The sequence below is a fragment of the Heptranchias perlo genome, chromosome 37 (assembly GCF_035084215.1).
Source record: "Heptranchias perlo isolate sHepPer1 chromosome 37, sHepPer1.hap1, whole genome shotgun sequence".
Lineage (NCBI taxonomy): Eukaryota > Metazoa > Chordata > Chondrichthyes > Hexanchiformes > Hexanchidae > Heptranchias > Heptranchias perlo.
In genome coordinates, this window is record NC_090361.1 from 81,706 (window position 1) to 108,048 (window position 26,343).

At 44.0% G+C, this 26,343-nt stretch overlaps 1 protein-coding gene across 1 annotated transcript in view; it reads right to left on the bottom strand.

The window, feature by feature from the left end:
• LOC137304331 (paralemmin-3-like) overlaps window positions 1-26,343 on the bottom strand; it is a 46,914-nt gene that overhangs the window by 12,463 nt on the left and 8,108 nt on the right. The window contains exons 5-7 of the mRNA XM_067972873.1: window positions 18,925-19,039; window positions 3,486-3,510; window positions 530-640 (exon numbers count right to left, since the gene is read on the bottom strand). Of these exons, the coding sequence (XP_067828974.1) occupies window positions 530-640; window positions 3,486-3,510; window positions 18,925-19,039 (251 nt within the window). The remainder of the gene's footprint in view (window positions 1-529; window positions 641-3,485; window positions 3,511-18,924; window positions 19,040-26,343) is intronic.

Consider the following 26,343-nt stretch of genomic DNA (forward strand, 5'->3'; position numbering starts at 1 on the left):
GCACTTGATTTAAATCTATTCATTAGGCTTTGGTTTAACGTTTCATCTGAAAGATGGCATCTCCAACAGCACAGCACTCCCCCAGTACTGCACTGGAATGTCAGCCTAGATTATGGGCTCAAGTCTCTGGAAGAACATATTTTAAAATCTATTCACAAGGCTGCGGCCTGTGTTCGGTGGGAGTTGCTGACCGCCTCAATCAAAGCCGCCTATATATCACATTGGCCAGGCACAGGCAATAAGGCCCGTGATGTTTTGATACAATTTTCATTCCTTTACTCCCCCTGTACCTTTGCTCAGTATGGCACTCATGTATTATATCCATACTCATGTATTATATCAATATTACATCGATTGAAGTCTCAATAAAATCAAACATACATATTCATTAAATGGTCAGATTAATTCATTTTTAGAACTCATGATTTTGGTAGAATTAATCAACACATAAAACCTTACACTCTATTAACAACCAGCGACCAAAGGAAGCTTCCGCCACATTACATAACTACGGCTCTGCTTCACTCACCAGCTCTGTGTTTCTCTTCATTCTCCGCCATCACTGTAGAGTCGTTTTTTCTGGGTGGTAGTTTTGGTCTGAACACTTCTGGCTTCTTTGGGATTACTGGTTTCTTTTGCTCTGAATTAAAAGGAAAACTTTGGCAGTAAGTGGATCAGTGGCATTTTCCATGAAACGTATCATTCAATGACCAAAAACAGACAATGGTTGAAGAAGCCTATGGCTTTGACGTTCAGTTTGTTACAACTTGGCTGAATGACAAACAGGAGTAAATAAGGCACAGAAGCAACAACTCACTCATCAGTTGATTTCTCATTCACTAGGAAGCTACACAGAAGCAGTTTTGAATTTAGTCAAACAATAAAATTACTTGCAAGCTGTCAACTGATGGTCAAACAATGAGAATCATGGGACACATTAATTCAAGTCAGGGAACTGCATAGTTCAAGAAGCATGAATCAGGAAATACCATTTGGTAAGCCAGCAGAGTGTGGTACAGTACTGTATATGCACATTGTGTACAGGAATGATACAATATTATATATAGAGTGCAGGGACTCTTACAGCACTGTGTATACACATAGGGTAGAGAGACTGGCATAGTATCATAGTAGGTACAGCACAGGAGGAGTCCATTTGGCCCATTGTGCCTGTGCTGGCTCTTTGAAAGAGCTATCCAATTAGTTCCATTCCCTTGCTCTTTCCCCATAGTCCTGTGAATTTTTTCCCTTCAAGTATTTATCCAATTCCCTTTTTAAAGTTCCTATTCATTCTGCTTCCACCACTCTTTCAGGCAGTGCATTCCAGATCATTACAACTCGCTGCATAAAAAAATGTTTCCTCATGTCACCTCTGGCGCTTTTGCTGATCACCTTAAATCGGTGTCCTCTGGTTACTGACCCTTCTGCCACTGGAAACAGTTTCTCCTTATTTACTTTGTCAAAACCGTTCATGATTTTGAACACTTCTATCAAATCTCCCCTTAATCTCTTCTGTTCTAAGGAGAACAACCCCAGCTTCTCCAGTCTCTCCACATAACTGAAGTCCCACATCCTTGGCACATTCTAGTAAATCTCTTCTGCACCCTCTCTAAGGCCTTGACATCCTTCCTAAAGTGTGGTGTCCAGAATTGAATATAATACTCCAGCTGAAGCCTAACCAGTTAAAGGTTTAGCATAACTTCTTTGTTTTTGTACTCTATGCCTCTATTAATAAAGCCCAGGATCCTATACGCTTTTTTAACAATTCCTTCGAGGTGTCTCTCCCAATCCTTTGTGCACTTTGTTTCTCCTTTCTATTGCTACATCCTGGTGCCCAGCCCCCTGCCAAGTACAGAAGAGAAGCAAAAAAGGAAAGAAGACGGGCCAAGAGAGAGTATGAGAATAGACTGGCGGCTAACATAAAAGGGAATCCAAACGTCTTCTACAGGCATATTAATAGTAAACGGGTAGTAAGAGGAGGAATGGAGTTGATTAGGGACCATAAAGGAGATCTATGCATGGAGGCAGAGGGCATGGCGGAGGTACTAAATGAGTACTTTGCATCTGTCTTTACCAAGCCTCTGCAATTTCCACCCTTACTTCCCTCAGTAACCTAGGATGCATCCCATCTGGACTGGGTGACTTTTCTATTTTGAGTACTGCCAATCTTAAGTACCTCCTCTTTATCTATTTTTATCCTGTATATCCAATATCGCTACTACCTCCTCCTTTACTGCTACAATGACAGCATCCTCTTTTCTAGTGAAGACCAATGCAAAGTATTTATTTAGTACCTCTGCCATGCCCTCTGACTCCACAAGAAGATCTCCTTTTTTATCCCTAATCGCTCCCACACTTCCTTTGACTACCCTTTTACTATTTATATGTTTATAAAAAGACTTTGGGGTTCCCTTTTATGTTAGCCGCTAATCTATTCCCATATGCTCTCATTGCCCCTCTTATTCCTTTTTTTAGATCTCCTCTGTACTTTCTGTATTCAGCCTGGTTCTCTACTATATTGTGAACCTTACATTCGTCATAAGCCTCCTTTTTCTGTTTCATTTTAATCTCTATCTTTAGTCATCCAGGGAGTTCTAGCTTTGGATGCCCTTTCTTTCCCCCTCGTAGGGATCGGTCTACTCTGTACCCGAATCAACTCCTCTTTGAAGGCCTCTCAATGTTCAGTTACTGTTTTGCCTACCAACTTTTGATTCCAATCCACCTGGGCAAGATCATTGTATAACTCACTGAAATTTGCCCTCCTCCAGTTAAGCATTTTATATTATATAAAAACAGATAGCGAATACAGGAACAGGCAAGTACTTACTAGCTCAATTGCTAAATTTAAATCTGAGATAGATAGCTTTTTGGCAATCAAAGGTATTAAGGGATATGGGCCAAAGGCAGGTATATGGAGTTAGATCACAGATCAGCCGTGATCTTATCAAATGGCAGAGCAGGCACGAGGGGCTGAATGGCCTATTCCTGTTCCTATGTTCCTACTTGTATACATACCAGGACTGATACAGTGCTGTATATACACATGGTACAAGGGTTGGTACAGTACTGTATCTACACAGGGTACAAGAACTGGTACACTACTGTATATACACAGGGTACAAGGACTGGTACACTACCGTATATACACAGGGTACAAGGGCTGGTACACTACCGTATGTACACAGGGTACAAGGGCTGGTACACTACCGTATGTACACAGGGTACAAGGGCTGGTACACTACCGTATGTACACAGGGTACAAGGGCTGGTACACTACCGTATGTACACAGGGCACAAGGGCTGGTACACTACCGTATGTACACAGGGCACAAGAACTGGCATAGTACTATATACACACACACACACACACACACACACACACAGGGTACAGGGATTGGCACAGTACCATGCTTCCTACAGAAGGTGCAAGGCAAGAAACATTTACTGGGTAATGTTCCTCCATGAACCAACAGCCCAATTCTTACCTTCACTCAGGGTGGATTTAATCACCTATAAAACAAGAACCATGGAAACAGATTATTTGACATTCTGAGAATACAGAGGAAAATAGCTTCATTAATAATGTACTGATTTGAACTTCAGTCTGAAGACAAAGAGTTACACATTAGCTCAAATTGTGTTTAGCAGTCGTCACATTTATTATCAAAATGAAAAGGCATCAGCACTGTCAATCCAAAACTGAGAATTCTCCTTTGATTTAATGGGATGTGACTGATGTCAGTGTAACTGATATCAACTCTCAAGTTTTGTTGAAATTTCAGCAGATAATGTATTCGAAATCAGCATAAGTGCATCTCTGATTCTCTATTATCCACAGTGTGCCTTTCTTAGTCAAGTATCTAGCTAAACAATAGCAAGAACCTAGGATCGATCAAGAACCCTCACTACTGTACTAGAATCTACCACATTCCACCACAATTCTAGCCTCACACTATAAACTGACAAGCATTTTGTTTAATATAGAACAACTAAATGAACATAATCTTTACAAAACTGCAAGTTGCACCAATTATAAACATTATACTATACACCAGGGCAAGAGACACTCTCCCAAGCCATCATTCAACATAATTAGACCCTTGAAAATGGTTGATTGCTTCTTCCGTGCTGAAACGGTACCACAGTCAGTGAAGTGGCATAGACTGCTGGTCAAATGCTGATGAGCCAAGTGCAAGTAACTCAATAACCCAGTAATTGGAAATCCCTATTTCTATTATAATGGCAACAATATCAAAGACTGCTGTCTAGTCCCAGGTATAAATATTAGCCGATCTGTAATGTAAATTCCTTACACCCTCCAGAAACAGGTAGCAGTAACTGGCTTTTGTGTTTTTATTAGATATACTCTTGGGTTTAGCATTGCTGGTCACTGCCACAAACCGACCTCACCACCCCAGTGCTGGCTCCAGCAACCTGGGAGATCAGCGATTTAAATTTCCCGCCAAAGTCCCGCCCCCCCCATTAGGCCACCGGCTTAGTGACGTCACCCGACCACCACCGCAGGGAGCTGCGACTGTGTGGAACAGCCTCTAGAGGGGGCTGCAGAGCCGGCACACGGGCGGTCCCGGTACACGGGGGGTCCCGGCACACGGCGAGTCTCGGTACACGGGGGGTCTCGGCACCCGGCGAGTCTCGGTACACGGGGGGTCCCGGCACCCGGCGAGTCTCGGTACACGGGGGGTCCCGGCACCCGGCGAGTCTCGGCACCCGGGCGGTCCCGGCGCCCGGGGGGTCTCGGCACACGGGGCGGTCCCGGCACACGGGGCGGTCCCGGCACCCGGGGGGTCCCGGCGCCCGGCGAGTCTCGGTACACGGGGGGTCCCGGCACCCGGCGAGTCTCGGTACACGGGCGGTCCCGGCACACGGCGAGTCTCGGTACACGGGGGGTCCCGGCACCCGGGCGGTCCCGGCACACGGCGAGTCTCGGTACACGGGGGGTCCCGGCGCCCGGCGAGTCTCGGTACACGGGGGGTCCCGGCACACGGCGGGTCTCGGTACACGGGGGGTCCCGGCACCCGGCGAGTCTCGGTACACGGGGGGTCCCGGCGCCCGGGCGGTCTCGGCACCCGGGGGGTCCCGGCACCCGGCGAGTCTCGGTACACGGGGGGTCCCGGCACCCGGGGGGTCCCGGCACACGGCGAGTCTCGGTACACGGGGGGTCCCGGCGCCCGGGCGGTCTCGGCACCCGGGGGTGGGGGTTTCTCTGCACTAGAATGGAAGCTGACACTCAGTCCAGTACTGAGGGAGTGCTGCACTGTCTCGGCATTCAGATAAGAGGTTAAACCGAGGCTCTGTCGGGTTGTTCAGGTTAACTAGAAGAAGAGCCTGGGCATTCGCCCGAAACAAAAACATAAAGCACTGGAAACATTCAGCAAGTCAACGCATGTTGAGAGAACAAGCTGACTATTCGGGTGTGGTACCTTTACTCAGAAATTGAAGATATTCCAGATGAACAGCGTTTAAAAAGGAATGGAACAAGGGTTCTGTTCCGTTGGGATTATAAAAAACACTAAATGACCACACAAGTAGGAAAAGAAAGTTGGAAAGTGCTGAGGGGAAGAACAGGCGATGGTTAAATGGCAGCAGTGATGTGTGTGAAACAAAAGGGAGCATAATTAGAGAAATAAAAGAAATAAAGTGCCATCAAGTGTGTGCATAGCTAAAAGGGGACAGGTAAGTAGAATGGGAAGAATGAATCTAAAGCATTCTCCTGATTAATTTGCCAACATTTATCCTGCAATCAACGCCTCCAAAAACAGATTAACAGTTGCATGTAGGAGCTTGCTGTGCATAAATTGGCTACTTGACTACAGCAATTCACTGTCTGCGAAGTGCTTTGGAAGATTCTTAAGGATATGAATGATGCAATATAAATGCAAATCTTTCCTTTTGTTCTCATGTTTCATCTCTGATATACTCTAGAAAAGAGAAAGCTGAGGGGTGACCTGATAATGGGAGGTGGGGGTCTGGAACTCACGGCCTGAAAGGGTGGTAGAGGCAGAAACCCTCAACTCATTTAAAAAGTACTTGGATGTGCAGTTGAAATGCCATAACCTACAGGGATACGGACCAAATGCTGGAAAGTGGGATTAAACTGGATAGATTTTTTTGGCTAGCACAGACACAATGGGCCGAATGGCTTCCTTCTGTGCTGTAACTTTCTATGATTCTATGATAGAGGTCTTTAAGATTATGATAGGGTTTGATAGGGTAGACGTCGAGAGAATGTTTCCACTTGTGTGGAAGTCCGAAACTAGAGGTCATCAATGTAAGATAGTCACTAATAAATCCAATAGGGAAATCAGAAGAAACTTCTTTCCCCAGAGTGGTAAGAATGTGGAAATTGGTCCCACAAGGAGTGGTTGAGGCAAATAACAGATGCATTTAAGGGGAAGCTAGATAAGCACATGAAGGAGAAAGGAATATGAGGATATGCTGATAAGGTTAGATGAAAGAGGAAGGGAGGAGGCTCGTGTGGAGCATAAACGCCAGCAAAGACCAGTTGGGCCTTCTGTAGACTCGATGATGTAACTCCACAAGCGACACACTCTGATATAAGCAGAGACAAACAAGTAAGTTCTCCTACTGGAGAGCTGCTGTAGTTAGTTAATTAGTTAGCTGGATTAAACTGGTTCCTGTAACAGTAACACAGCATTGCTGACTCGTCTGAGTCACAAACAGTATAAGTACCGGGGCTTGAGTGCAACTGGTACTGAGTGCAGCGGGCACAGAGTGATCAACATGAGAGTTTGGTAAGTGTGGGAGTTCGGGGAAGGAGGTGCTTCTTTGCTTTTCCTGCAGAGCGGCGGTGGACCTGTGCAGCAGCAGACTGAGAGCGGGGATAAATTGTTTGGTGAGTATTTGACTCATTTATCTTTCACAACAATCATAACTTAGTAATTGTGAAGTTTTAGTAGTAGAAGGTTTACTAGAAATTGTAAAGCTTATTGGGAGTAGTAGGGTATATAAATTATAAATTTAATTAATAATAAATTAATTAACACATAAATATGTCAGGGCAGGTGATGTGTAATGACTGCAGAATGTGGGAGCTCCTGGACGCCAGCGTGATCCAGGGCAAATGTCTGCAGTAAGTGTCTGTGGCTTGAGGAGCTTCGGCTCAGAGTCATTGAGCTGGAGGCTGAGCTGCAGACACTGCAACACATCAGGGAGGGGGAAAAATACCTGGACATTCGGTTCCAGGAGGCGGTCATACCCTTTAGGATAAGGTCGTCTAAATTGGTCAATGATCACGGACAGGAGGGTGTGACTGCGAGCGAGGCAGGTAAGGGGATCGAGAGGGTAGAAGTGGAGGAGCCTCAGCCTTTGCAATTATCCAACAGGTTTGAAGTGCTTGCAGTCTGTATGGACGAAAACAGGGGCTGCAGGGTGGATGAGCAAACTGACCGTGGCACCATGGTACAGGAAGCCATTCAAGCAAGGGGAGTTAGTAGAATGTAGTGGTAGTAGGGGAGAGTATAGTCAGGGGGATAGACACAGTTCTCTGCAGCTGAGAATGAGAGTCTAAAAGGGCAGTGTTGCCTGCCCGGTGCCAGGGTTCGGGATATCTGCTCTGAGCTGGAGAGGAACTTGCAGTGGGAGGGGGAGGATCTAGTTGTTTTGGTCCACGTAGGTACCAATGACATAGGTAGGACGAGGGAAGAGGTTCTGCTTAGGGAGTATGAGCAGCTAGGAGCTAAATTAAAAAGCAGAACCTCAAAGGTAATAATCTCTGGATTATTACTTGAGCCACAAGCAAATTGGCATAGGGTAAATAAGATTAGAGTGTTAAATTCGTGGCTCAAAGATTGGTGTGGGAGAAATGGGTTTCGATTCATGGGGCACTGGCACCAGCACTGGGGAAAGTGGGAGCTGTACCAGTGGGATGGGCTTCATCTGAACCGTGCTGGGGCCAGTGTTCTGGCAAATCGATGAAGAAGGCTTTAAACTAAATAATGGGGGTGAAGGATCAAGTAAGGGAAGATGTGATAAATTAAAGAAAGAAGACAAGAGAGCAAGGAAGCAAAAGGGAACTGATAATCAGAGAGTGGCAGGAAGGGACAGAGCATGCAAACTTAAGAGTGCACCAGCAATAAGGCTAGATGTTGCAAAAATAGTAAAAAGACAGCACTAAAGGCTTTGTATCTGAATGTGCGTAGCATTCGTAACAAAATGGATGAATTGACTGCTCAAATTGAAATAAATACGTATGATCTGATAGTCATTACAGAGACATGGCTGCTAGATGACAGGCTGGAACCTGAATATTCAAGGGTACTTGACATTTCGGAAGGACAGGAAGCTGGGAAAAGGTGGAGGGGTAGCTCTGTTCATTAAGGATGACATGAGTATAATAGAGAGAAATTACCTTAGTTCTAAAGACCAAGATGTAGAATCAGTTTGGGTAGAGATAAGAAATAGTAAAGGCCATAAGTCACTTGTGGGAGTAGTTTATAGGCCCCCTAACAGTGACCACACTGTAGGACAGGGTATACAGGAAGAAATAATGGGGGCTTGTGAGAAAGGAACAACGGTATTCATGGGTGATTTTAATCTACATATAGATTGGAAGAATCTGATTGGCAAAGGTAGCCTGGAGGATGAGTTCATAGAGTACTTTTGGGACAGTTTCTCTTAGAGCAGCACATTCTGGAGCTAACCGGAGAGCAGGCTATTCTAGATCTGGTAATATGTAATGAGACAGGATTAATTAATGACCTCATTGTAAAGGAGCCTCTAGGTAGCAGTGATCACAATATGATTGAATTTTGCATTCAGTTTGAAGGAAAGAGTAAGTCTAAGACTAGTGTTTTAAACTTAAATAAGGGCAATTATGAGGGCATAAAGACAGAGCTGGCTAAAGTGAACTGGGAAATTAGGATAGGGACAGGTCAGTAGAGATGCAGTGGCAAACATTTAATGAGATATTTCATAACACTCAGCAAAGATACATTCCAGTGAGAAAGAAAGACTCTAGGGGAAGGACGTACCATCCGTGGCTAACTAAGGAAGTTAAAGATAGTATCAAATGGAAAGAAAAAGCATACAATTCCGCAAAGATTAATGGCAGGTCAGAAGATTGGACAGAATATAAAAAAACTGAGAGGAGCCGAGCCGAGCGGAGGGAGCGTCCGATAAAAGGCGGGATTTCAGAGCGCTGAGAACAGCTGAGAGGAGCCGAGCCGAGCGGAGGGAGCGTCCGATAAAAGGCGGGATTTCAGAGCGCTGAGAACAGCTGAGAGGAGCCGAGCCGAGCGGAGGGAGCGTCCGATAAAAGGCGGGATTTCAGAGCGCTGAGAACAGCTGAGAGGAGCCGAGCCGAGCGGAGGGAGCGTCCGATAAAAGGCGGGATTTCAGAGCGCTGAGAACAGCTGAGAGGAGCCGAGCCGAGCGGAGGGAGCGTCCGATAAAAGGCGGGATTTCAGAGCGCTGAGAGGAGCCGAGCCGAGCGGAGGGAGCGTCCGATAAAAGGCGGGATTTCAGAGCGCTGAGAACAGCTGAGAGGAGCCGAGCCGAGCGGAGGGAGCGTCCGATAAAAGGCGGGATTTCAGAGCGCTGAGAGGAGCCGAGCGGAGCTGCGACCGAGTTCGAAGTGACGTCAGGAATCAGATCGGGACGCGACACAGGGGAGGCACCTGATTGGTGAGTAGGTTCAGGTGAGTATTTCTCCTTATCTACAGTAACTGAAGTAAAAGGAAAGGGAAGGTCTGCAGGTCTTATAGGAAGTAGCGTTTATTTTTTAGTGAATCAAGGTCCCTAGTGTAGTTAACATTCTCTAAATTGAGAACAATTTAAAGGAGTAAACTCCTTAAAGGGAGTGGTAAGTAGTTTTTCTTTCCTTTTTATTTCTCTTGACATTGTAGTTGTTCTTAAGCTAATTTAAGGGTTAAGTCATGGCAGGAGATCCCAGCGCCGTGTCATGTTCCTCTTGTGGGATGTGGGAATTCAGGGCTCCTTCCTGTGTCCCTGATTCCTTCACCTGCGGGAAGTGTGTCCAGCTGCAGCTATTGTTTGACCGCTTGACGGCTCTGGAGCTGCGGATGGACTCACTTTGGAGCATCCGCGATGCTGAGAAAGTCGTGGATAGCACGTTCAGTGAGTTGGTCACACCGCAGATAAAAATTACTGAGGGAGATAGTGAATGGGTGACCAACAGACAGAGGAAGAGTAGGAAGGCAGTGCAGGGGTCCCCTGCGGTCATCTCCGTCCAAAACAGGTATACCGTTTTGGATACTGTTGGCGGAGATGGCTCACCAGGGGAAGGTGGCAGTGGCCAGGTTCATGGCACCGTGGCTGGCTCTGCTGCACAGGAGGGCAGGAAAAAGAGTGGCAGAGCTATAGTGATAGGGGACTCGATTGTAAGGGGAATAGACAGGCGTTTCTGCGGACGCAACCGAGACTCCAGGATGGTATGTTGCCTCCCTGGTGCAAGGGTCAAGGATGTCTCGGAGCGGCTGCAGGACATTCTGGAGGGGGAGGGTGAACAGCCAGTTGTCGTGGTGCATATAGGCACCAACGATATAGGTAAAAAACAGGATGAGGTCCTACAAGCTGAATTTAGGGAGTTAGGAGTTAAACTAAAGAGTAGGACCTCAAAGGTAGTAATCTCAGGATTGCTACCAGTGCCACGGGTTAGTCAGAGTAGGAATGACAGGATAGCTAAGATGAATACGTGGCTTGAGAGATGGTGCAAGCTGGAGGGATTCAAATTCCTGGGCCATTGGAACCGGTTCTGGGGGAGGTGGGACCAGTACAAATTGGACGGTCTGCATCTGGGCAGGACTGGAACCAATGTCCTAGGGGGAGTGTTTGCCAGTGCTGTTGGGGAGGGTTTAAACTAATGTGGCAGGGGGATGGGAACCGATGCAGGAAGTCAGTGGGAAATAAAGTGGTGACAGAAACAAAAGGCAGTAAGGGAGAGTGTACAGAACATGACCAGACAGATGGTCTGAGAAAGCAGGGCAAAGACCAAGGGAAGTCTAGATTAAACTGCATTTATTTCAATGCAAGAAGTCTGATGGGCAAGGCAGATGAACTCAGGGCATGGATGGGTACATGGGACTGGGATGTTATAGCTATTACTGAAACATGGCTAAGGGAGGGGCAGGACTGGCAGCTCAATGTTCCAGGGTACAGATGCTATAGGAAAGATAGAGCAGGAGGTAAGAGAGGAGGGGGAGTTGCGTTCTTGATTAGGGAGAACATCACGGCAGTAGTGAGAGGGGATATATCCGAGGGTTCGCCCACTGAGTCCATATGGGTAGAACTGAAAAATAAGAAGGGAGAGATCACTTTGATAGGATTGTACTACAGACCCCCAAATAGTCAACGGGAAATTGAGGAGCAAATATGTAAGGAGATTACAGACAGCTGCAAGAAAAATAGGGTGGTAATAGTAGGGGACTTTAACTTTCCCAACATTGACTGGGACAGCCATAGCATTAGGGGCTTGGATGGAGAGAAATTTGTTGAGTGTATTCAGGAGGGATTTCTCATTCAGTATGTGGATGGCCCGACTAGAGAGGGGGCAAAACTTGACCTCCTCTTGGGAAATAAGGAAGGGCAGGTGACAGAAGTGTTAGTGAGGGATCACTTTGGGACCAGTGATCATAATTCCATTAGTTTTAAGATAGCTATGGAGAAGGATAGGTCTGGCCCAAAAGTTAAAATTCTAAATTGGGGAAAGGCCAATTTTGATGGTATTAGACAGGAACTTTCAGAAGTTGATTGGGAGAGTCTGTTGGCAGGCAAAGGGACGTCTGGTAAGTGGGAGGCTTTCAAAAGTGTGTTAACCAGGGTTCAGGGTAAGCACATTCCTTATAAAGTGAAGGGCAAGGCTGGTAGAAGTAGGGAACCTTGGATGACTCGGGAGATTGAGGCACTTGTCAAAAATAAGAAGGAGGCATATGACATGCATAGGCAGCTGGGATCAAGTGGATCCCTTGAAGAGTATAGAGATTGCCGGAGTAGAGTTAAGAGAGAAATCAGGAGGGCAAAAAGGGGATATGAGATTGCTTTGGCAGATCAGGCAAAGGTGAATCCAAAGAGCCTCTACAAATACATAAAGGGCAAAAGGGTAACTAGGGAGAGAGTAGGGCCTCTTAAGGATCAACAAGGTCATCTAAGTGCGGAACCACAAGAGATGGGTGAGATCCTGAATGAATATTTCACATCGGTATTTACGGTTGAGAAAGGCATGGATGTTAGGGAACTTGGGGAAATAAATAGTGATGTCTTGAGGAGTGTACATATTACAGAGAGGGAGGTGCTGGAAGTCTTAACGCGCATCAAGGTAGATAAATCTCCGGGACCTGATGAAATGTATCCCAGGACGTTATGGGAGGTTAGGGAGGAAATTGCGGGTCCCCTAGCAGAGATATTTGAATCATCCACCGCTACAGGTGAGGTGCCTGAAGATTGGAGGGTAGCAAATGTTGTGCCTTTGTTTAAGAAGGGCGGCAGGGAAACGCCTGGGAACTACAGACCAGTGAGCCTGACATCTGTAGTGGGTAAGTTGTTAGAGGGTATTCTGAGGGACAGGATCTACAGGCATTTGGAGAGGCAGGGACTAATTAGGAACAGTCAGCATGGTTTTGTGAGAGGAAAATCATGTCTCACGAATTTGATTGAGTTTTTTGAAGGGGTAACCAAGAAGATAGATGAGGGCTGTGCAGTAGACGTGGTCTACATGGACTTCAGCAAAGCCTTTGACAAGGTACCGCATGGTAGGTTGTTACATAAGGTTAAATCTCATGGGATCCAAGGTGAGGTAGCCAATTGGATACAAAATTCGCTTGACGACAGAAGACAGAGGGTGGTTGTCGAGGGTTGTTTTTCAAACTGGATGCCTGTGTCCAGCGGTGTGCCTCAGGGATCGGTGCTGGGTCCGCTGTTATTTGTTATTTATATTAATGATTTGGATGAGAATTTAGGAGGCATGGTTAGTAAGTTTGCAGATGACACCAAGATTGGTGGCATTGTGGACAGTGAAGAAGGTTATCTAGGATTGCAATGGGATCTTGATAAATTGGGCCAGTGGGCCGATGAATGGCAGATGGAGTTTAATTTAGATAAATGTGAGGTGATGCATTTTGGTAGATCGAATCGGGCCAGGACCTACTCCGTTAATGGTAGGGCGTTGGGGAGAGTTATAGAACAAAGAGATCTAGGAGTACAGATTCATAGCTCCTTGAAAGTGGAGTCACAGGTGGATAGGGTGGTGAAGAAGGCATTCAGCATGCTTGGTTTCATTGGTCAGAACATTGAATGCAGGAGTTGGGATGTCTTGTTGAAGTTGTACAGGGCATTGGTGAGGCCACACTTGGAGTACTGTGTACAGTTCTGGTCACCCTATTATAGAAAGGATATTATTAAACTAGAAAGAGTGCAGAAAAGATTTACTAGGATGCTACCGGGACTTGATGGTTTGACTTACAGGGAGAGGTTAGACAGACTGGGACTTTATTCCCTGGAGAGTAGGAGGTTAAGGGGTGATCTTATAGAAGTCTATAAAATAATGAGGGGCATAGATAAGGTCGATAGTCAAAATCTTTTCCCAAAGGTAGGGGAGTCTATAACGAGGGGGCACAGATTTAAGGTGAGAGGGGAGAGATACAAAAGGATCCAGAGGGGCAATTTTTTCACTCAAAGGGTGGTGAGTGTCTGGAACGAGCTGCCAGAGGCAGTAGTAGAGGCGGGTACAATTTTGTCTTTTAAAAAGCATTTGGACAGTTACATGGGGAAGATGGGTATCGAGGGATATGGGCCAAGTGCAGGCAATTGGGACTAGCTTAGTGGTATAAACTGGGCGACATGGACATGTTGGGCCGAAGGGCCTGTTTCCATGTTGTAACTTCTATGATTCTATAACAGAAAGAGTGACTAAAAGAATAATGATAGAGAAATTAGAGTACGAGAGAAAGCTAGCTAGAAATATAAAAACAGATAGTAAGAATTTCTACAGGTATTTAAAAAGGAAAAGAGTAAGTAAAGTGAGCATTGGTCCTCCAGAGTGAGAGTCTGGGGAATTAATAATGGAGAATAAGGAAATGGTGGATGAATTGAACAGATATTTTGCATCCGTCCTCACAGTAGAGGATACAAATAACATGCCAGAAATTGTAAATCAAGAGGTGAAAGGAAGGGAGGAACTTAAAACCTTTACAATCACCAGAAAAAGGGTTCTGAAAAAATTATTAGAACTAAAATCTGACAAGTCCCCAGATCCTGACAGACTTCATCCTAGGGTCTTAAAAGAAGTGGCTGCAGAGATACTAGATGCATTGGTATTAATTTTCCAAAATTCCATAGATTCTGGAAGCGTCTCATCAGATTGGAAAATAATGAATGTAACTCCTCTATTCAAGAAAGCAGGGAGACAGAAAGCAGGAAACCACAGGCCAGTTAGCTTAACATCTGTCATAGGGAAAATGCCAGAATCTGTTATTAAGGAGGTTATAGCAGGGCACTTAGAAAATCTCAATGCAATCAGGCAGAGTCAACACGGCTTTGTGAAAGGGAAATCGTGTTTGACTAATTTATTAGTTCTTTGAGGAAGTAACAAGCAACATGGATAAAGGGGATCCTATGGATGTGGTGTACTTGGACTTCCAGAAGATTTTTGACAAGGTGCCACATCAAAGGCTACTACACAAAATAAGAGCTCATGGTGTAGGAGGTAACATATTAGCATGGATAAAAGATTGGTTAGCTAACAGGAAACAAAGAGTAGGCATAAATGGGTCATTTTCAGGTTGGCAAGATGTAACGAGTGGAGTGCCACAGGGATCAGTGCTGGGGCCTCAACTATTTACAATTTATATCATTGACTTGGATGAAGGGATCAAATGTATGATTGCTAAATTTGCTGATGACACAAAGGTAGGTAGGAAAGCAAATTGTGGAGAGGACATAAGGAGTCTGCAAAGGGATATAGATAGGTTAAGTGAGTGGGCAAAAATTTGGCAGATGGAGTATAATGTGGGAAAATGTTAACTTGTCCACTTTGGCAGGAGGAATAGAAAAGCAATATATTATTTAAATGGAGAGAGATTGCAGAACTCTGAGGTACAGAGGGATCTGGGTGTCCTAATTCATGAATCACAAAAAGTTAGTATGCAGGTACAGCAAATGATTAGGAAGGCAAGTGGAATGTTGTCATTTATAGCAGGGGAATGGAATATAAAAGTAGAGATGTTTTGCTACAGTTGTACAGGGCATTGATGAGACCACATCTAGAATACTGTGTGCAATTTTGGTTTCCTTATTTAAGAAAAGACATAATTGCTTTGGAGGCGGTTCAGGGAAGGTTCACTCGACTGATTCCTGGGATGAGGGGGTTATCTTATGAGGAAAGGTTGGACAAGTTGGGCCTGTATACACTGGAGTTTAGAAGAATGAGAGGTGATCCTATTGAAACATATAAGATCCTGACGGGACTAGAAAGGGTAGATGCTGAGAGGATGTTTCTCCTTGTGGGAGAGATGCTGAGAGGATGTTTCTCCTTGTGGGGTCACCAGGGGTCAAATGTAGCAGATGAGGCCGCACCCATGAGGACAGCCTCAACCGAGATCTTGGGTTCATGTCCCGCTACATGTAACCCCACCTGACGTAGTGGCAACAGACAGCGAGTGCTGATAAGTCTGTTTATTTAATTTGAATAATTGGAATATAATGTGGGAAAATGTGAAGTCATCCACTTTGGGAGGAAAAATGAAAAAGCAAAATATTATTTGAATGGAGAAATACTACAAAATGCTGCGGTACAGAGGGATCTGGGTGTCCTCGTACATGAAACACAAAAAGTCAACATACAGGTGCGGCAGGTAATCCGGAAGGCAAATGGAATATTGGCCTTTAAAAGCAGGGAAGTCTTGCTACAACTCTACAGCGTGCCGGTGAGACTACACCTGGAGTACTGCGTACAGTTCTGGTGCCCTTACTTAAGGAAGGAAATACTTGCATTGGAGGCAGTTCAGGGAAGGTTCACTAGGTTGATTCAGAGTATGGAAGGGTTGTCTTATGTGGAAAGGTTGAACAGGTTGGGTCTATACTCATTGGAGTTTAGAAGAATGAGAGGAGATCTCATTGAAACATACAAGATTCTGAGGGGACTCGATAGGGTAGATGCTGAGAGGATGTTACCCCTAGGAACATAGGAACAGGAGTAGGCCATTCAGCCCCTCGTGTCTGCTCCGCCATTTGATAAGATCATGGCTGATCTGTGATCTAGCTCCATATACCTGCCTTTGGCCCATATCCCTTAATACCTTTGGTTGCCAAAAAGCTATCTATCTCACATTTAAATTTAGCAATTGAGCTAGTATCAATTGTCGTTTGCGGAAGAGAGTTCCAAACTTCTACCACCCTTTGTGTGTAGAAATGATTTCTAATCTCGCTCCTGAAAGGTCTGGCTCTAATTTTTAGACTGTGCCCCCTACTCCTAGAATCCCCAACCAGCGGAAATAGTTTCTCTCTATCCACCCTATCCGTTCCCCTTAATATCTTATAAACTTTGATCAGATCACCCCTTAACCTTTGAAACTCCAGAGAATACAACCCCAATTTGTGTAATCTCTCCTCATAACTTAACCCTTGAAGTCCGGGTATCATTCTAGTAAACCTACGCTGCACTCCCTCCAAGGCCAATATGTCCTTCCGAAGCTGCGGTGCCCAGAACTGCTCACCGTACTCCAGGTGCGGTCTAACCAGGGTTTTGTATAGCTGCAGCATAACATCTGCCTTGTACTTTAGTCCTCTAGATATAAAGGCCAGCATTCCATTAGCCTTGATTATTTTCTGCACCTGTTCATGACACTTCAATGATCTGTGTACCTGAACCCCTAAGTCCCTTTGGACATCCACAGTTTTTAACTTTTTACCATTGAGAAAGTACCCTGTTCTATCCTTTTTTGATCCAAAGTGGATGACCTCACATTTGTCTACATTGAATTCCATTTGCCACAATTTTGCCCATTCACCTAATCTATCAATATCTCTTTGTAATTTTATGTTTTCATTTACACTGCTTACAATGCCACCAATCTTTGTGTCACCAGCAAACTTAGATATCAGACTTTCTATGCCTTCATCTAAGTCGTTAATAAATATTGTGAATAATTGAGGCCCCAAGACACATCCCTGTGGGACTCCACTAGTCACATCCTGCCAATGTGAATACTTACCCATTATCCCTACTCTCTGTCGCCTTTCGCTCAGCCAATTTCCTAACCAAGTCCATACTTTTCCCTCGATTCCATGGGCTTCTAACTTAGCTAACAGTCTCTTATATGGGACCTTATCAAATGCCTTCTGGAAGTCCTTACAACTAACATCCATTGACATTCCCCTGTCCACTACTTTAGTCACCTCTTCAAAAAATTCAATCAGGTTTGTCAGGCACGACCTACCTTTCACAAATCCATGCTGGCTCTCCCTGAATAACTGAAAATTCTCGAGGTGTTCAGTCACCCTATCCATGTGTTCGTGATCTTATGCTCTTAAGACCATAAGAGATAGGAGCAGGAGTAGGCCATTCGGCCCCTCAAGCCTACGCCGCCATTTAATGAGATCATGGCCGATCTGATTTTTACCTCAACTCCACTTTCCCGCCTTTTCCCCATATCCTTTGATTCCCTTGCTGATCAAAAATTTGTCTACCTCAGCCTTGAACGTATTCAACGACTCAACCTCCACAGCTTTTTGGGGTAAAGAATTCCAAAGATTCACGACCCTCGGAGAGAAGAAATTCCTCCTGATTTCCATCTTAAATGGGTGACCCCTTATTCTGAGACTATGCCCCCTAGTTTTAGATTCCCCCATGAGGGGTAACATCCTCTCAGCATCTACCCTATCGAATCCCCTCAGAATCTTATATGTTTCAATAAGATCTCCTCTCATTCTTCTAAACTCCAATGAGTATAGACCCAAACTGTTCAATCTTTCCTCATAAGACAACCCTTCCATACCCGGAATCAAGCTAGTGAACCTTCTCTGAACTGCCTCCAATGCAAGTATATCCTTCCTTAAATAAGGGCACCAGAACTGTACGCAGTACTCCAGGTGTGGTCTCACCAGCACCCTGTACAGTTGTAGCATGACTTCCCTGCTTTTATACTCTTTCCCCCTCGAAATAAAGGCCAATATTCCATTTGCCTTCTGGATTACCTGCTGCACCTGTATGTTGACTTTTTGTGTTTCATGTACGAGGACACCCAGATCCCAGCATTTTGTAGTATTTCTCCATTCAAATAATATTTTGCTTTTTTATTTTTCCTCCCACAGTGGATGACTTCACATTTTCCCACATTACATTCCATCTGCCAAATTTTGCCCATTCGCTTAACCTGTCAATATTCCTTTGCAGACACTTTGTGTCCTCCTCGCAACTTTCTTTTCCACCTATCTTTGTATCATTAGCAAAATTGGCCAGAATTCACTCTGTTCCTTCATCCGAGTCATTGATATATATTGTAAGCAGTTAAGGCCCCAGCACTGAGCCCTGCAGCACCCGACTAGTTACAGATTGCCATTTTGAAAATGACCCTTTTATCCCGACTCTTTGTTTTCTGTTAGTTAGCCAATCCTCTATCTATGCCAGTATATTACCCCCAACACCATGAGCTCTTATCTTGTGCAGTAATCTTTTATGTGGCCTTATCGAATGCCTTTTGGAAATCCAAATATACTGCATCCGTTGGTTCCCCTTTATCCACCCTGCCCATTACTTCCTCAAAGAACTCCTAATAAATTTGTCAGACATGATTTCCCCTTCATAAAACCATGTTGACTCTCCTAGACTGTATTATGAGTCTCCGAATATCCTGCTACTACTTCCTTAATAATGGATTCTAGCATTTACCTAATTTAATTTTCCTAAAGCAATTTAAAAGCTGAATACTTTACCTGAATGGCATCTTTTGGAGGAAGCGCTATAGTTTTTAGTGTTGTGGTCACTGCATGGTCCTCCTGGGAAGTTAGTTCTTCGGTAATCTCCAAGTGCTCAATCTCTGACTGGAGCCTGTGAAAATGCTGAGAGTCAGTGATACAAATATGGAAATGTTCAGCTTATTGTATGAATTCTATCACCAGGAATTTCCTCGGGGGTCCCCCGATTGACCACTGTAAATTTGGCGGAAGATCGACAGAAACCCCCTTTACACATTTGTCTGTGGTTGCAGCAGCCAATCGGGAAAATCCCCAAGGAAATTTACAGCATATGAGTACAATCACTAAATATAGAATCAACAGGAAAGCAACATTTCAGGAGTTGCACCCTCAGTACCTGCTGTTACATTTAATCTTTTTTTAACCCTTTTTACTCTCGATATTTTTGTCTTCCATGTTAGATTATTTTAGTAAGGAGTCGCACAACACCAGGTTATAGTCCAACAGCTTTATTTGAAATCACAAGCTTTCGGAGCTTTGCTCCTTCGTCAGGTGAAGTGAAGAGTTACATAAAGGCACAGCATATATAGTCAGAGAACAATGCCTGGTGATTACAGATAATCTTTCTAACTGCCCTTTATCACACCTCGGCAGGGAGATAATCATAGCAATCAAAGGAGTGTTCAAACAGGTTAGTCAGGGAAACATTACATCCAAGAATACTGAGGTGGGGTCACCAGGGGTCAAATGTAGCAGATGAGGCCGCACCCATGAGGACGGCCTCAACCGGGATCTTGGGTTCATGTCCCGCTACATGTAACCCCACCTGACGTAGAGTCATCCAGACTCAAATCGTAGTTGGCTTGTTCTCTATACACAGATGCAGCCGGACCTGCTGCGATTTCCAGCAAAAAAAGTTATCTTTTTAATACAAACCCCAGCATCTGCTACATTTGACCCCTGGTGACCCCACCTCAGTATTCTTGGATGTAATGTTTCCCTGACTAACCTGTTTGAACACTCCTTTGATTGCTATGATTATCTCCCTGCCGAGGTGTGATAAAGGGCAGTTAGAAAGATTATCTGTAATCACCAGGCATTGTTCTCTGACTATATATGCTGTGCCTTTATGTAACTCTTCACTTCACCTGATGAAGGAGCAAAGCTCCGAAAGCTTGTGATTTCAAATAAAGCTGTTGGACTATAACCTGGTGTTGTGCGACTCCTTACATTTGTCCACCCCAGTCCATCACCGGCATCTCCACATCAAGATTATTTTAGAGTTGAGGCCCTCGCACCCTATGTCCTCGAGTGTTCACGTTTACCAGATAGATGGGTCAAATTTCACAATGTACCCAGGGAACAAGCGGAGAATCCTTTTACAGATTTCTTTACTGCTTCTACCTCATACCTTCACAGGGTTTTCATTACCTCTGTCAGTCACAAAATAACAGCACTTCAGACTTTGTTCTAGGCTTTAACTGCCAAACAAACTTATTAAACAGGAATAAAGCAAATAGTAGCAGAACCACAATGTATATTTTTTATAGTCACTGTTAAGTTTTGTTAGCTCTTGAGTATTAGAAACAATAAGTAGTTTGCAACTGCTGTGCTAAATTGTGGATTAAGCAATATTCTTACACGTGTCCGATTTTTTTTTTCCCTTTCCTCATCGACTATAAAGTTCATAGAATCTTACAACACGGAAGGAGACCATTCGGCCTATCGTGCCTGTGCCAGCTCTTTGAAAGAGATGTCCAATTTAGTCCCACACCCCAGCTTTTTCCCCATAACCCTGCAAATTAGTTCTCTTCAAGTACATGTCCAATTGCCTTTTGAAAGTTCCTATGGAATCTACTTTAGCCACCCTTTCAGGGAGTGCGTTCCAAATCTTAACAACCCTCTGTGTGAAAAAATTTCTCCTCCTTTCCCTTGTTCTTTTGCCAATTTTTTTAAATCTATGACCTCTGGTTGCTGACCCACTTGCCAGAGGAAACAGTTTCTCCCTACTTGCTCTATAAAACCCCTCAGAACTTTGAATACCTCTATTAGGTCTCCTCTTAACCTTCTCTGCTCTAAGGAGAACAATCCCAGCTTCTTCAATCTCTCCACATAACTGAAGTCCCTCATCCCTGGTATCATCCTAGTAAACCTCCTTTGTACCCTCTCCAAGGCTTTGACATCCTTCCTAAAGTGTGGTGCCCAGAATTGTACACAATATTCCAACTGAGGCCTAACCATTGATTTGTAAAGATTTATCATGACTTCCTTGTTTTTATATTCAATAACTCTATTTACAAAGCCAAGTATCCCATACACTTTCTTAACTGCCTTATCAACTTGCCCTGCCACCTTCAAAGATTTGTGAATATGCACCCCCAGGTCCCTCTGCTCTTGCACCCCCCTCAAAATAGTACCATTTAGATTATACTGCCTCTCCATGTTGTTCCTCCCAAAGTGCATCACTTCACACTTATCCGCATTAAATTGCATCTGCCATGTGTCTGCCCATTTCACCAGTCTGTCTATGTCCTCCTGAAGTCTGCTACTATCCTTCATGCAGATCTTGATGTGTTGGGGGATTGGGCTTATGACTGGCAAATGATGTTTAATTTGGAAAAGTGTAGTGTTATGCATGTGGGCAGGGCAAATGCTCAACATATGTACACCTTTCAGGGAAAAGCAATAAAGCAGGTAGAGAAAGAAAGAGATCTGGGTGTTCTAGTGCATTGGTTCCTAAAGGTTCATGAGCAATGCCCTAGCGATAGCTAGAACGAATAGGGTGTTGGGGTGCATTTAAAGGACAATTGAATATAAGACAAAACATACTATTTTGTCCTTGTACAAGGCCTTGGTCAGGCCTCAGTTGGAATACGTATCCAATTTTGGTCTCCTCACATGGTGGGTGATATTGAGGCTTTGGAAAGGATGCAGAGGAGGGCCACTAGATGAATTCCCAGCTGAAAACAACTTAGTTATCAAGATAGGCTAAAAGAGCTGGGACTCTACACTTTAGAGAAGTGTAGACTTAAAGGAATAGATTGTGCTCGAGTTGACAGTTTGTTCCAATTAAATAGCTTAGGGAGGACCAGGGGTCACAATTTTACATTATATAAGGCCAGATCGAGGTTGGATGTCAGGAGGTGGTTCTTTTCCCAGAGAATAGTGGACCTCTGGAACAGGCTGATGGCTCATGTTGTAGATACCGATTCATTGAATTCCTTCAAGTGAAGGCTGGACCTGTTTCTGACTGAGGCAGAGATCACCTCTTACAAAAGGTCAGTAATGTATTGAATTCAGGGCCAGAGTGATCTCCTGGACTAGTTTCGATCACCAAACAGTCGGATTGGAATTTCTCAGATTTCTTCCCCCCCCCCCCCCCCCCCAAATTGGCTTGGGTTTTTACCTGACTTTTCGCCTCGCCCAGGAGATTATATGGTTTTAGGTGGGGTGGGGAGCGTATATATTATGATACACAAGGTATCATAATTGTGTGGGACAACTGGATGGACCAGAGGGTCTTTTCCTGTCCGTCATTGTTCGTATTATTTGAGAAGGGTAGGAGAGATAAACTAGGAAATTACAGACCTATTAATCTAACATCAGTTGTGGGGAAGTTATTAGAATCTGTTATTAGGCACAGAGTGACTGAACATTTGAACAAATATGAGCTGATCAGTGAGAGCTTGCAGGGATTTGTAAAGGGTAAGTCATATCTAACGAACCTAGTTGAATTTTTTGAGAAGGTAACTAACATGGTAGATAAGGGAGTGTCTATGGATGTTATTTATATGGACTTCCAGAAGGCATTCGATAAGGTTCCAAATAAAAGAATGTTAACAAAAATAAGAGCGAGTGGAATTGGAGGCAACGTATTGACTTGGATCGGGAATTGGTTAGGAGGTAGGAGACAGAGAGTAGGGATAATGGGTAGGTGCTCCAATTGTCAGGATGTGACTAGTGGTGTCCATCAGGGATCTGCACTGGGGCTTCAGCTTTTCACTATATTTATAAATGACTTGGATGAAGGAATAAAGAGCTGTATATTTAAGTTTTCTGATGACATTAAGTTAGGTGGCACAGTAAAGAGTGTAAATGGGAGCAGAAAGTTGCAAAGGGACACTGATAGATTAGGTGAGTGGGCAAAACTGGCAGATGGAGTTCAATGTGGGAAAGTGTGAGGGCCTAAGAAAGATAGATCAGAGTATTTTGTAAATGGTGAGAAGCTAGGAACTGTGGATGAGCAGAGAGATTTAGGGGTCCAAGTGCAAAAATTACTAAAAACTAGCCGACAGGTTCAAAAAATAATTTAAAAGGATAATGGAATGTTGGCCTTTATCTCAAGAGGGCTGGAATACAAAGGGGTGGAGATTATGTTACAGCTGTATAGAGCTCTGGTTAGACCCCATGTGGAGATACTGCATTCAGTTCTGGGCACCGCACCTCAGGAAGGATATATTGGAGGGGGTGCAGCACAGATTCACCAGAATTATACCGGGGCTAAAAGGGTTAAATTATGAGGACAGATTGCATAGACTGGGCTTGTATTCCCTTGAATATAGAAGATTAAGGGATGATCTAATCAAGGTGTTTAAGATGAATAAAGGATTTGATAGGGTAGATAGAGAGAAACTATTTCCTCTGGTGGGAGAGTCCAGAACAAGGGGGCATAACCTTAAAATTAGAGCTAGGCCATTCAGGGCTGATGTCAGAAAGCATTTCTTCACGCAAAGGGTAGTGGAAATCTGGAACTCTCTTACCCAAAAAGCTGTTGAGACTGGGAATCAACTGAAAATTTCAAAACTGAGATTGATTAAATTTTTGTTGGGTAAGGGTATTAAGGGTTACAGAAACAAGACGAGTAGACGAAGTTAAGCTACAGATTAGCCATGATCTAATTGAGTGGCAGAACAGGCTTATGGGGTTCAATGGGCTACTCCTGTTCCTATTCCTATGTTCATCACTTCCCTTTTCCAACCACCACCTCTGTGCTGTCAAACTACCTGTTTGAAATTAAGTTGTGTACAAGACAGAATTTCTTCAATTGAACATCAAGAATACCAAAGCCATTATTTTCAACTCTTTTGTCATTGATTTCATCCCCTTCACTGGCTACTTGTTTAGCCCGAACCATACTACACTACTTTGGTGCCCTGCTCAACTTAGAGCTGAGTTTCAGATCATCTCCATCATATTTCCACCATTTGCTTCCACCTTAGCATGTTCAACCTGAGTTGGCTCTAACTGACTCCAACTGAAACTCTCATCCACATTAAATGATTTCTCAATGCTTTGATCATCAGTCTCTTGACTTCCACCCACCATGACTTCCAACTTATGGAAACTACAATGCCCACCTCACACACATTAAGCCCTGTTCACCCCTCAGCCATTCTCTCTGACCTATATTGGCTCCTTTTTCCCGAACACATCCAATTTAATATCCTTGTCCTCATTCACGAATCTCTCCAGTTTCATCCTACCCTACATCCTCAACCCGCTTCAGCCTTACATCCTCTCGTGCCCCTCCAAAGGTTGGCTCGGGCCTCCTGCAGATCTCTTCACCTTTGATGGCATAGCCTTCAGCCATCTGAGTCCTACACTTTGGAACTCCCTTCCCAAACCTACCTGACTCTAATTATCTTTCCATCTTTAAAATCCTCCTTAAAACCCATCTTTCAACAAGGTTCTAGTCACCTCCCCTAACTCCCCAGTAAAGACTCAGTGTTAGTTCCTTTCTTAAATGCCTTGAGATGTTTTTCTACATTATAGGTGCTATATAAATTCAGGTCGTTTTTGAAGTCTGAGAATTCAGCACATAGAGTGTTGGAGTGGATTATTATTTATTGCATTAGAAAGGATTCCGACTAGGATCCTGAATCTAAATAAAGGAAATTATGAAAGTATGAGGTGCGAGTTGGCTATGATAGATTGGGGAACTTTACTAAAAGGGATGGTGGTGGATAGGCAATGGTTAATTTTTAAAGAACATGTGCAGGAATTACAACAGTTATTCATTCCTGTCTAGCGCAAAAATAAAACAGGAAAGGTGGCTCAATCGTGGCTTACAAAAGAAATTAGGGATAGTATTAGATCCAAAGAGGCGACATATAAAATTGCCAGAAAAAGCGGCAAGCCTGAGGATTGGGAGCAGTTCAGAATTCAGCAAAGGAGAACAAAGAGATTGATTAAGAGGGGAAAAATAGAGTATGGGAGTAAACTAGCAGGGAACATAAAAACTGACTGTAAAATCTTCTATAAATATGTCAAGAGAAAAAGATTAGTGAAGACAAATGTAGGTCCCTTACAGTCAGAAATGGGGGAAATTATAATGGGGAACAAAGAAATGGCAGAACAATTAAACACATACTTTGGTTCTGTCTTCACAAAGGAGGACACAAATAACCTGCCAGAAATGTTGGGGAACCAAGGGTTTAGTGAGAGGGAGGAACCAAAGGAAACCAGTATTAGTAAAAAAAATAGTGCTAGGGAAATTAATGGGGCTAAAGGCTGACAAATCCCCAGGGCCTGATAATCTACATCCCAGAGTACTAAAGGAAGTGGCCCTGGAAATAGTGGATGCATTGGTGATCATCTTCCAAAATTCTATAGATTGTGGAACAGTTCCTACAGATTGGAGGGTGGCAAATGTAACCCCACTATTTAAAAAAGGAGGGAGAGAAAAAACAGGGAATTACAGACCAGTTAGCCTAACATCAGTAGTGGGGGAAATGCTAGAGTCTATTATAAAAGATGTGATAACAGAAGACTTGGAGGGCATTAATGGGATTGGACAAAGTCAGCATGGGTTTATGAAAGGGAAATCATGCTTAACAAATCTACTGAAGTTTTTTGAGGATGTAACTAGTAGAATAGATTGTAAACAATTTTACAACACCAAGTTATAGTCCAACAAATTTATTTTAAATTCCACAAGCTTTCGGAGGCTTCCTCCTTCGTCAGGTGAACGGTGTGGAAATTTCCACACCATTCACCTGAGGAAGGAGGAAGCCTCCGAAAGCTTGTGGAATTTAAAATAAATTTGTTGGACTATAACTTGGTGTTGTAAAATTGTTTACAATTGTCAACCCCAGTCCATCACCGGCATCTCCACATCATAGTAGAATAGATAGGGGAGAACCAGTGGATGTGGTGTATTTGGATTTTCAGAAGGCTTTTGATAAGGTCCCACACAAGAGGTTAGTGTGCAAAATTAAAGCACATGGGATTGGAGGGAATATACTGGCATGGATTGAGAATTGGTTGACAGACAGGAAACAGAGAGTAGGAATAAATGGGTCTTTTTCTGGGTGGCAGGCAGTGACTAGTGGGGTACCGCAGGAATCAGTGCTTGGGCCCCAGCTATTCACAATATATATCAATGATTTGGATGCGGGAACTAAATGTAACATTTCCAACTTTGCAGACAACACAAAG